Source organism: Triticum urartu, chromosome 1, assembly GCF_003073215.2.
Source record: "Triticum urartu cultivar G1812 chromosome 1, Tu2.1, whole genome shotgun sequence".
Taxonomy (NCBI): domain Eukaryota; kingdom Viridiplantae; phylum Streptophyta; class Magnoliopsida; order Poales; family Poaceae; genus Triticum; species Triticum urartu.
Window position 1 is genome coordinate 291447105 of NC_053022.1, and position 11116 is coordinate 291458220.

Here is an 11116-nt window from a genome sequence, read left to right on the forward strand (position 1 = left end):
CCCCCTAGGGGCGCGCCAAGTGTGGGGAGTCCTACTAGGACTCCCAAGTCCTAGTAGGATTCCCCTTTCCTTTCGGAGTAGGAAAGAAGGAAAGGGAGAGGGAGTAGGAAAGGGCAAGGGGGGCGCCGCCCCCTCCCCTAATCCAATTCGGACTCCATGGGGGGGCGCCACCTCCCCTTGGCCTACCTCCTATTCTCCCTCATGGCCCAATAAGGCCCATTACTTCACCGGGGATGGGGGCTCCGGTAAGCTCCCGGTACTCCAGAAAAATGCCCGAACCACTCAAAACCATTCCGATGTCGAAATGCAACCTTACAATATATGAATCTTTACCTCTCGACCATTTTGAGACTCTTCGTCACGTCCGTGATCTCATCCGGGACTCCGAACAAACTTCAGTCATCAAAAACACATAACTCATAATACAAATCGTCCTCGAACATTAAGCGTGCGGACCCTACGGGTTCGAGAACTATGCAGACATGACCGAGACACATCTCCGATCAATAAACAATAGCGGAACCTGGATGCTCATATTGGCTCCTACATATTCTACGAAGATCTTTATCGGTCAAACCGGACAACAACATACGTCATTCCCTTTGTCATCGGTATGTTACTTGCCCGAGATTCGATCGTCGGTATCATCATACCTAGTTCAATCTTGTTACCGGCAAGTCTCTTTACTCGTTCCGTAATGCATCATCCCGTAACTAACTCATTAGTCACATTGCTTGCAAGGCTTATATTGATGTGCATTACAGATACATCTCCGATATACGGAGTGACAAATCCTAATCTCGGTCTATGCCAACTCAACAAGCACCATCGGAGATACCTTTAGATCATCTTTATAATCACCCAGTTACATTGTGATGTTTGATAGCACACAAGGAACATGTATAAGTCATGAAGAAAGCAATAGCAATAAAACTAAACGATCATTATGCTAAGCTAACGGATAGGTCTTGTCCATCACATCATTATCTAATGATGTGATCCCATTCATAAAATGACAACACATGTTTATGGTCAGGAAACTTAGCAATCTTTGATTAACGAGCTAGTCAAGTAGAGGCATACTAGGGACACTCTATTTGTCTATGTATTCACACATGTACTAAGTTTCCGGTTAATACAATTCTAGCATGAATAATAAACATTTATCATGATATAAGGAAATATAAATAACAACTTTATTATTGCCTCTAGGGCATATTTCCTTCATGGTCGTCATAAATTAAGCTGACCAAACTGGCTGCTGGGTGGTTGGACAATCGCTAGTGGGGACACGGCAGACACCGAGAAGGCGCGTGTGGCGTCCGCTTTGCATTCGTGTCGATGCATTCCGGCTGCAAATTTGGGCCGCAAATACGTCGGTGCGGACGCGATTTGGGTTTGGGTCGGCGCGTTAGGCCTCCACTTTTGTCTGCGCTGACCCAAACGGACACATGCGGAAAAAATGGGTCGCTTCATTGGAGTTGCTCTTATAACCTTCAAGCACAGCATGATCCGTGTTATAGAGCTCATCAGCTGAATCGAATGGCCACACGATAGATCCAACGTCTCGTAACCCGACAAGTCTTTTTTAAAGATCACCTAGCCCAGTGTTGTCCTATAAGAGCATCTCTAGCAGATCCCGTAAACTAGACCATCTGGAATAATAACCGTCGGTTAATGGGACGTGGGTTATTTTTCCGGCCTGAATAGATCCCGCAAAATCGGCCATCCCTTAATTTTTTTGCGGTATCCTGCATACTCCTAGTCGTTTTCACCATATCTATGAGATTCATCCCTGCTTTTGTTGGATCCCCTTTCCTTGGCGCGAAGGCCATTTTCGCCCGCTTCCATTCCCCCTCACTCCCCACCACCGCTGCATCTCCCCGGCGGTTCTGGGTGACCCCGGCTGCCCCACGCGACATCTATTCCGCTAAAATTGTAGGCCAAGGGTGCCCATTTGTGTCCGCATGCTAGCGGTCGCCGTCAGCGCCATGGATCCGCCTCGGAGCTTGGTGCGCGGCCTTGTAGCCGGCGGATCCGGTTGTTTTCGACGCAAGTGAGCCTGGGACTCGCCCGAGGGACAGCCGTGCACGCGGAAGGGGGAGAAGAAAATGGCAGCTGGCTTTGCTTCGACTGGCGGGGGAGAAGAAAGGGGTGGCCGATTTTGCTTCTGGGAAGGTATGTTCAATGCCCGTCGACTATTTGGATTCAATTTCGACCGGTGAGATTTGGGAGAAATTGATGAGCGTGCATTTTTTAGATAGATTGGAGTTCATCGTTGTCTTCGTCAGATGATTTGGACATAGAAGACGATGTCGACAACCTAGTGTTGTTGCATCTCGTGTACAAAATTGAGAAGGGCCCGAAAAAAGCGTCGCGGATCCACGGTTGGCCGGCTATGCATTCCTCGCAACCGAGCTCTCGGCGACAAGATGCTCATGAAGGACTACTTCGTCGAGGTACCAACATATCTGGCTTACCTATTTCATAGGCGGTATAAAATGCGTAGGCCTCTTTTCGTGCACATCGTTGAAGCTTGCAAGCAGAATTTCCCTTTTTTTACTCGACGTGGGAATGCCCCCAGTTTACTTGGGTTTAGTGCGTATTAAAAAATATCGGCGGCGATGAGAGTGATTGCATATGATGTTCCCGTCGACTACGCGGATGAATATCTTTGCATTGGAGAAGATACCACCGTCAAATGCGTCCGGGTCTTTGCGAAGATAATGATCTGAGTTTTTGGCCCGGAGTACCTTCGAGCTCCAAACGAGGAAGACACAAAGAAGCTCATGGCAATGAACGAAGAAAGTGGATGGCCGGGCAATGCTAGGTAGTATTGATTGCATTCATTGGAGGTGGAAGAACTGCCTAGAGGCTTGGGCAGGGGAATACACCGGCCACAAACGTAAACCCATCATTGTGCTTGAACTCATGGCTTCACGTGATTTATGGATTTGGCATTATTTCTTTGGTATGCCCGGGTCTTTCAGTGATATCAATGTTTTGCAGCGATCTCATCTATTTGCCCAGCTAGTTAGTGGCAAAGCTTCGGCTTGCAACTATACCGTAAATGGCCATGGCTATACCATGGGGGTATTATCTTGCCGATGGTATTTATTCTGCATGGTCAACATTTGTAAAGACCATTAGTGACCCCGAAACCAAGAAACATATTTTTTTGCCGAAGCATAAGAAGCTTGCCGAAAGGATATTGAGATGGGCATTTGGTGTGTTGCAAGCTCAGTTTATCATTGTTCGAGGTCCCGCTTGCTGCTGGGATAAGAAATCTCTGAGAAACATCATGACTGTTTGTGTAATTTTACACACCATGATTATTAAGGATGAAAGGGATTATGTTGATAGCCATGTGAAGCCTGCCAGGGACGCAGATAAGATTGCTACATTTCTTGACACCTACCGGAAGATCGAGAACCGTGCTTCACACTCCCAACTCCAGAAAAATCTTATTGAGCATCAGCGGCAACTATGCGGGAGATAGATTTCCATTTTTATTCATATGTATTTGTGTGTGATTTGAATAATTTGGTGTTTTAATAATTATTCAAATTTGAATATTTATTGTAATGAAAACGATTGTCGTATTGTGAATTGTCTTTCGAACCATTTGTATTCATATGTTTAATTTATATTATAATCTATTCGGCTCATATTGTTGAAAATTTAGAATTTACAAAGCTATCAAAAATTACGGTACGGCGAGGTCTCCGACGCGGAACATATCCGTAAACTTGTCCCGCAAAATATTTAGAGATGCTGTAAACGGGCGAGTCTTCTACGTGAAATTCGTGGAGGCCTGCTCCGGCGCGCCAGCCTGTCGCCGTCTGTGGAAGCCACGCCGTCAGCATTTGTCTTCCCCCGCCATCCCGTGCACCGCGTGTGAGGAAAACCAACCCAACGATGCCCCTAACGTCGCCTCCCACGACCACGATCGACGACCACCCGAGACCGGAGAGTCGAGTCCTGCAAAGTCGTCCAAAGTTTTCACACTCCCAACCTCTCCACTCCACCAAAGTCGCAGTGAACTCCTCCGAAATCCCCCTCCTTTTCCTCGCCCTCTACCTGACTACTGACTAGAAATACCACACGCCCCGTCGCCACCCAGCGCGCGCAGCAGACTACCGACCAACCAACCATTCGCACCATTAACCACCAATTCCTCCCGTGACAGGGAGGACGCCGAGAGGCAGCGAAGAAGGAAGGAAGGACGCAAGGTTGAGACAGCAGCCAGCAATGGAGAAGGCGCTCGACAGGCAGAGGATCCTGCTGCGGCACCTGGAGCCCGCGGCCGGCGCCAGCCCGGCCGCCTCCGCCGTCTCCGTGAGATCCTTCTCCCTCTCAACTCCTCTTCGCCGCCGTGCCGGCGTCTCGGTTCCAGATCTGTGACGATCTTGGCGTTTTCTTTACTTGGTGTCACAGGCGAGCGTGTGCGCCGCGGGGGACAGCGCCGCGTACCACCGGGGCCCCTGCTTCGCCGACGACGTCGTCATCGTCGCGTAAGTCATCTCTGCCGCTCCTGCTCCTGTCGCTTCATCCGCTACTGTTTGTTGGATCGTCGGCTACTAGTTAGGCTCTGGTTGCCAGTGGTGCCGAAATTCATGCTTGGCTTTTCGGTCTGGCCCTTGGCCAAAGAAAGATACAGTGCCAAGTGTACTTTGGTGATCACGACGGTACTGCAAACTGTGGAAGCATGCAACAATGGATTAACGCCAACCTAGTTTCTTGGCTTTTGTGTTTGCTGAGATCGTGCCAGATTTGGTCGTTGTCAACCGTCTGAGTTGCATGTCTCTACTGCGCCGGAGAATGATACAGATCGCAAAGATCTTCGGAGTAACTTTTAGCATTACAGATATACGAATTGGATAGGAAGTATATATGTATGAACTGCAACAAAACTAGCAGTTTCTTTTCGCACTAGGTTCATAATTGTAATACTTCAATATATTTCCTTTTTCTTAGCCAATTCTCGTAAACAGAGGTCAAACATAAAACATGCATGACGTATCTACCTTTCATGTCTTCAGTGCCTATAGGACAGCAATCTGCAAGGCCAAGAGAGGTAGTTTCAAGGATACACTCCCTGAGGATCTCTTGGTGCCCGTATTCAAGGTTTCTGTTTGTTATCTTGCTTCCTTTTGCAACCAAAACAACAATTTAGTGAAGTGGTTGCTCTTGTCTCATCATCCTTTACGCTCCCAATTTTAGGCTTTGGTGGATAAAACAAAGTTAAATCCGAGCGAAGTGGGCGACATTGTTGTTGGTACTGTTTTAGCTCCTGGGTCCCAAAGGGCAATAGAATGCAGGATGGCCGCATTGTATGCGGGTTTCCCTGGTAATTTCACCATCTTCATCACATTTCCTTTAATATTGGACATAATTATCCCCACATTTGATTAACTCGTTTCATGTGCTGTAGACACGGTTCCTCTGAAGACTGTAAACCGACAGTGCTCTTCTGGGCTTCAGGCAGTCGCAGATGTTGCTGCTGCTATTAAAGCAGGGATGTATGATATTGGTATGCTTTACTGAAAACTGATTTATGTATTTTGTTTGACTTCGTTGGCGATCTTAATTTGTTCTATCCTTTCAAAAGGTATTGCTGCTGGCGTAGAGTCGATGACAGTGAACAAAGTTAATCTTGTCGAGAAAGTGAATCCCAAAGTAAGTCAAATGGGTCGGTTTCACACAAGAGTATCGTCTTTAGATGCATCTGTAAAGATGTTACAGCTGATAAAATGTTGGGTTGGAATCTCCAACTATTTTAGGTTGAGCTATTTGCTCAAGCACGTGATTGCCTTCTCCCAATGGGCCTTACCTCCGAGAATGTTGCACAGCGGTTTGGCATAACACGCATGGAGCAAGATCAAGCTGCTGTAAGTTGGCTGATTGTCCTTACTTTATGGCACTTATGTGTGACAGTGTATCCCCCCCCCCCCCCCCCCCCCCCCCCCCCCCCCCCCCCCCCCCACCTCCCCCCCACCACGTCTTCCCCCCCCCCCCCCTCCCACCACCACCACCAGTGTCTGCCGGTCTGCCTCACAATAGTCTCACAGCTCTCATTCTTTTAACTGTTCAGGTTGAGTCTCACAGGAAGGCAGCGGCGGCAGTTGCTGCTGGTAAATTTAAAGAAGAAATAGTTCCAGTTCATACAAAGGTAATGTAGTGCCTTAGTTTTCTCTTCCCAAATAACTGTGTCTACTTTTGAGGAATTTTTACTCAAAAGTTAGAATTGTTTGACCTGCCCTGACACTTATGTTGTCTTCCAAAGATCGTGGATCCAAAAACTGGTGAAGAAAAGGAGATTGTGGTCTCAGCAGATGATGGAATCCGGTCGAATACCACACTGGCAGTCCTGTCAAAACTTAAACCAGCATTTTCCAAGGACGGGACCACTACTGCTGGTAACCAATAGGAAAATGTAACTGAATGCAGATTTCTTTTAGCGGTAACACTCTTAAAAGATTGATGTTCTTTTAATCGTAGGAAATGCTAGCCAAGTAAGTGATGGAGCTGGAGCTGTCCTACTAATGAGGCGAGATGTTGCTACACAGAAGGGTCTTCCAATTCTTGGAATCTACAGGTATCAGTACTCTCTCTATATGTTTTGCAACATAGTACATAGGTAGAATCATGCTCATATTCTGTAGAAAAATTTCCTGCGGTTATTGGCAACATATTAATACTTCGGTTTACGCTTTTACTACCAACATTATGGCTCAACGCTTTTTTGGCATCGAAGCAGAGAGAATTATGATACTTTTAATCATTACAGTATTCTGTTTTTCACTCAACATGTGAGCCGAATTTGCAAATGTAGGAGCTTTGCTGCAGTTGGAGTTGATCCAGCTGTGATGGGTGTTGGTCCTGCTGTTGCTATCCCAGCAGCAGTGAAGGCCGCGGGCCTTCAAATTAATGATGTTGACCTCTTTGAGATTAATGAGGTATACTTTCATCTAGTTCTTCCATTCTGAATATACTACTATACCCACCGATGATACTCATTTGCTCCTGTACATAGGCTTTTGCATCTCAGTATGTGTACTGCTCAAAAAAGTTGGATCTCGATCCCGCAAAAGTCAATGTTAATGGAGGTGCAATTGCTCTTGGACATCCATTGGGTGCCACAGGTATCTGTTTTTAATCAATGCTGTGTGCACCTGGCGCTCATCACTTGCTTGATCCTTGGACTGTTTGACACTGCTTTACCCCAAACAGACAGTCTCGTGCTGCAGCCACTTGCATGCTGCATATATACTCAGTGGCGATAACGTTTCCATGTTTTCATCTTGGCAGGTGCGCGATGTGTCAGCACTCTTCTCAACGAGATGAAACGCCGAGGCAAGGACTGCCGGTTTGGAGTGATTTCTATGTGCATAGGTACATGATTTAGTTGCATGGAAAGAACGGTCGTTGATTCGATAGTAGAACTGCAAATGACAGAAATTATTGATGAACAGGTTCCGGGATGGGTGCGGCCGCCGTTTTCGAGCGTGGAGATGCGGTGGATGAGCTGACGAATGCCCGAGGGGTGCCCTCGCTTAACTGGCTCTCCAAAGACACCGTGTAACTATTTCTCATGCAAATTGTGTAGCTGCCACCATTGTTCTCAATTATCGATGCGTGCCGGGGCTAGGGAATAAGTTGATCCTGCATTTGTAATTCTTCTTAGGTCATGAAAAATCTTATCAGCGTTTGAGCTTATTTGTTTCACCGTTTTGTGTCTCTGTTCCTAAAATAGTGCTTTGATAAATAAATTCTGATAAACTCTCGTCTTAACGCTACAAATCATATTTGCATTTTATTTGTATATATGTGCTATGTTAGTTCTTGTTTGGAACAGAAATGAAAATTATAGGAATTTCGGAGGATTGACATCTAGTAAACCGTACGCAAATATGCGCGACACATACATTCTTTCATACGAAGGCAAATAGATTTGCTTCATTGATTAATTAAGAAAAAGAGAGCTGCCTAGATAATTTACAGAAAATTAGGCGAAAACTGATACAACACCCCCTAGGCAGACTACTCGCAAAGCATGAAACGCCATAACCGTATGAGGGACCCTCAAATGCATAATAACCACAACCATTGACACTTGTACAACATAACAAACTCCGACACTTGTACTCCCTCCGTTCTTAAATATTTGTCTTTCTATAGATTTTAACAAATGACTACATACAAAGTATAATGAGTGCATCTATGGACGTGAATTTTTGGGACATGATGGCACGCGATGCCGTAATCCCGGCCGTTTGCATGCACATCATGATTACTACTCCCCCTTTCCTAAATATTTGTCTTTCTAGACATTTCAAATGACTACTACATACGGATGCATGTAGACATATTTTAGAGTGTAGATTCACTCATTTTGCTCCGTATGTAGTCACTTGTTAAAATGCCTAGAAAGACAAGTATTTAGGAACGGAGGGAGTACTTAATATAGGGCGCTGCGCAATACCTGACGCGTTATTTGCTGTTCACCAAGAATACGTCGTGGTATACCTCGGAGTAGTGGGCCAGGTGTCAGTTATCATCGTATGAATACTCGCTTGTCCGATAGCGACTGAGCACACAGGTTAAGTCGGTCAATAACTCCTCTGGGTGTGGGGCTGACGTCCAATAACACCGCCTCGCTCGTGCTATGCATTGTAGCTCGTCTTCAAGCTGTACCCTGTGGAAAAGCAGCAGAACAAGAGAAAATGGCTTCAACAGAAACGGAGACTCGCAGGTTAGCATCTTGACATTATATTTGATCATGCGTCTTTTGTTTATTTAGGTATTGCCGAACACGCTGACGTCTACTCATCTTGTTCGTACCTTAGCATGTCGACTGTTTTGGTGGAAAGTTCAGGAGCGGGGTGCTCACTGCATGCTGCCATGTCCATTAGCTATGCCCCGTGCCTGTAAGCTGGGTGATATTTACACATCGTGACGCACCCGTCCATAAGCATCGTCACCCTGCTCTCTCTCTCTGTGTGTATGCCAGTAATGTAGCCCGTCTTCAAGCTGGATCCCTGGAAAGTAGAAGAACACCAGAAAATTGGCTTCGGCGTGCACATAAATGCAGAGGTTACCTTTTCAGTCTCAAATCGATCACGTGTGGTTGATTCTTAGTCTCAAATCGATCACGTGTGCCTTTTCAGTCTCAAATCGATCACGTGTGGTTGATTCTATGGCACTACACGGTCACATCTCACATCTGTTTCTTTTGTTTGACCTTACCATGAGTAGTGGTTTGACATCATCTGTATGCCCAATTGCCCATTAATCCCTCCTGGGTAGCTTAATGGCTGTCAGAGGCATTTACGCTGCCTTGGCTGCCAATTAAACGACTAAATTAAAGGCCGCGCGTCAGATATTTATATCGGCGGCTTGAATGGGGCGCATATTATGTGGGTCTACTCCCTGCTGATTTGGTGCGTTTCCATTGATGATTAAAATTAGACTTGCATGGTTAGCTGCCCGACGAAAATGAATACGCGGTACATGGACACGCAGAGCCCATTAGTAGATACATGGAGGGACATGGTACAGGAAATAAATACTGGTAGTAGATATCAGATGGTCTAATGGGTTCAGTGCTAAATAATGACGACGACCATCTTTTTGCAGTGGGGTTATGCTTCAGTTGTTGTGGACAAACAACAGGGCGATGGCCACGATGCACAGGATGAAAAAGTTCATAAGCCACGAGAAGGGTCTACTCCATGTTCATTCCCACAGCCAGAACCTGCATTCTCCATGCTGCAAAACAAATCTTTAGTTTCCCAGATAACGATATAGATGGATGGAGAAAAGGTGAATGATGAACTACCAGAGTTCAAACTTGTAAAGATGCCACCCAGGCTTTGATCTGTGGCAGAAACAAACCAGATGACGTAGCCCGCGGAGAGGATCCGCCTGGTTGGCGATGACATGAGAGGCAGGTGTTGTAGAGCGTAGACATGGATGAAGATGAACACGTGCTTCTCAACTGCGGTGAGCCTATGAGGGTAAGAGAAGATGAGTTGGACAACCGAAACAAGCAAGAAGAACGTTTTAAAGAACTAAAGGAGTGTGCTGCAATTAGCCGTTTGAGACTAACAAACAATCAATGTGTTCTGATCCAGTGCTGCCTCGCGGGCCATGCGCTGCATGCGTCAGCTGCAAATACGCGGCTATACAGACTGCTATATGAGGAGGGGAAGTCATTATATAGCCGGAGGGTATTAATGTTGCACGAATCGCGCGACAGCATGCGGTGTGAGATACCGACCGGGCGTGATGGCATGTTCACTCGTGATTATTCGGTGTATCTATACTCTAAAATATGTCTACATACATCCGTATGTTGTAGTCCATTTGAAATGTCTAGAAAGACAAATATTTGGGAATGAAGGGAGTACAACATAACAAAACTTTTGACGGGAACATTGCCAATGACAAAAACTGGGCACCCTCCATCATGAGACCGCAAGCACCTTCTGGATGACTCCACCCTTCTTACTTTTGTTCCTCTTTGATTTCTCCTTCACAAGGCAATCACTTGACTTGCCAAATCCAAGGCTAATCAGTCGCCCATTTGTCAAGAAAATCGTAGAACTTGGATCATTTTGGTGTAGTTGTCGTCGGCAAGAAGCTTATAGGAGCAAGCACAAACACAATGGTCGCATCGGCATCCTCAACCCAAGGAATCATCGACACGACATCCTCGACCATAGGAACCACCATCAAGATGGGCTCATACGCCTCTAGTCGCTCACATGACCCACACGAGGTCTCCGAGGAGTCCGCCTCCGAATGCTCCACAGAAAAAAAAGGTAAAGTAGGGCTCAGAAATAGTTCCCGAAACTCATGCATGATCTGCAGCACTCGAGCCATAAGGACGGCAATGGACTCGCCCTCAGTGGTAGGCAACATAGGGGATAAAGTCATACAGAGACGATGAATTGTTCCAAACACGAGGGGAGAAACATTCATGTAGCTCTTGCCCCTTTCCCCTAGTCAGCACATGTACGTATAGACCAGCACACAAGTCTACAAGTGTATTTCTTGATCATAGATATGGGGACATCAACGGTCCCTGACCCTGCGTCGCCCGTCTCCCTCC

At 46.3% G+C, this 11116-nt stretch overlaps 1 protein-coding gene across 1 annotated transcript; it reads left to right on the forward strand.

Annotated features, from left to right (window-relative positions):
- The first annotated feature begins 4024 nt into the window (after positions 1 to 4024).
- Positions 4025 to 7786, forward strand: LOC125508303 (3-ketoacyl-CoA thiolase 2, peroxisomal-like). Its single transcript, XM_048672964.1, has 14 exons — positions 4025 to 4338; positions 4438 to 4514; positions 5043 to 5127; positions 5224 to 5350; positions 5435 to 5533; positions 5612 to 5679; positions 5784 to 5891; positions 6095 to 6172; positions 6287 to 6419; positions 6502 to 6598; positions 6836 to 6959; positions 7037 to 7145; positions 7312 to 7395; positions 7476 to 7786. Exons 1-14 carry the CDS (start codon positions 4252 to 4254, stop codon positions 7583 to 7585), a joined length of 1386 nt encoding a protein of 461 aa, XP_048528921.1. The 5' UTR covers positions 4025 to 4251; the 3' UTR covers positions 7586 to 7786.
- Positions 7787 to 11116: the final 3330 nt, after the last annotated feature.

Bases quoted from the DNA above. Each gene is read 5' to 3' on its own strand.
- LOC125508303 (XM_048672964.1), top strand. From the start codon at position 4,252: ATGGAGAAGGCGCTCGACAGGCAGAGGATCCTGCTGCGGCACCTGGAG. The intron at 5,128-5,223 runs GTTTCTGTTTGT...TCCCAATTTTAG, and splicing joins TCTTGGTGCCCGTATTCAAG to GCTTTGGTGGATAAAACAAA. The intron at 7,396-7,475 runs GTACATGATTTA...ATTGATGAACAG, and splicing joins AGTGATTTCTATGTGCATAG to GTTCCGGGATGGGTGCGGCC.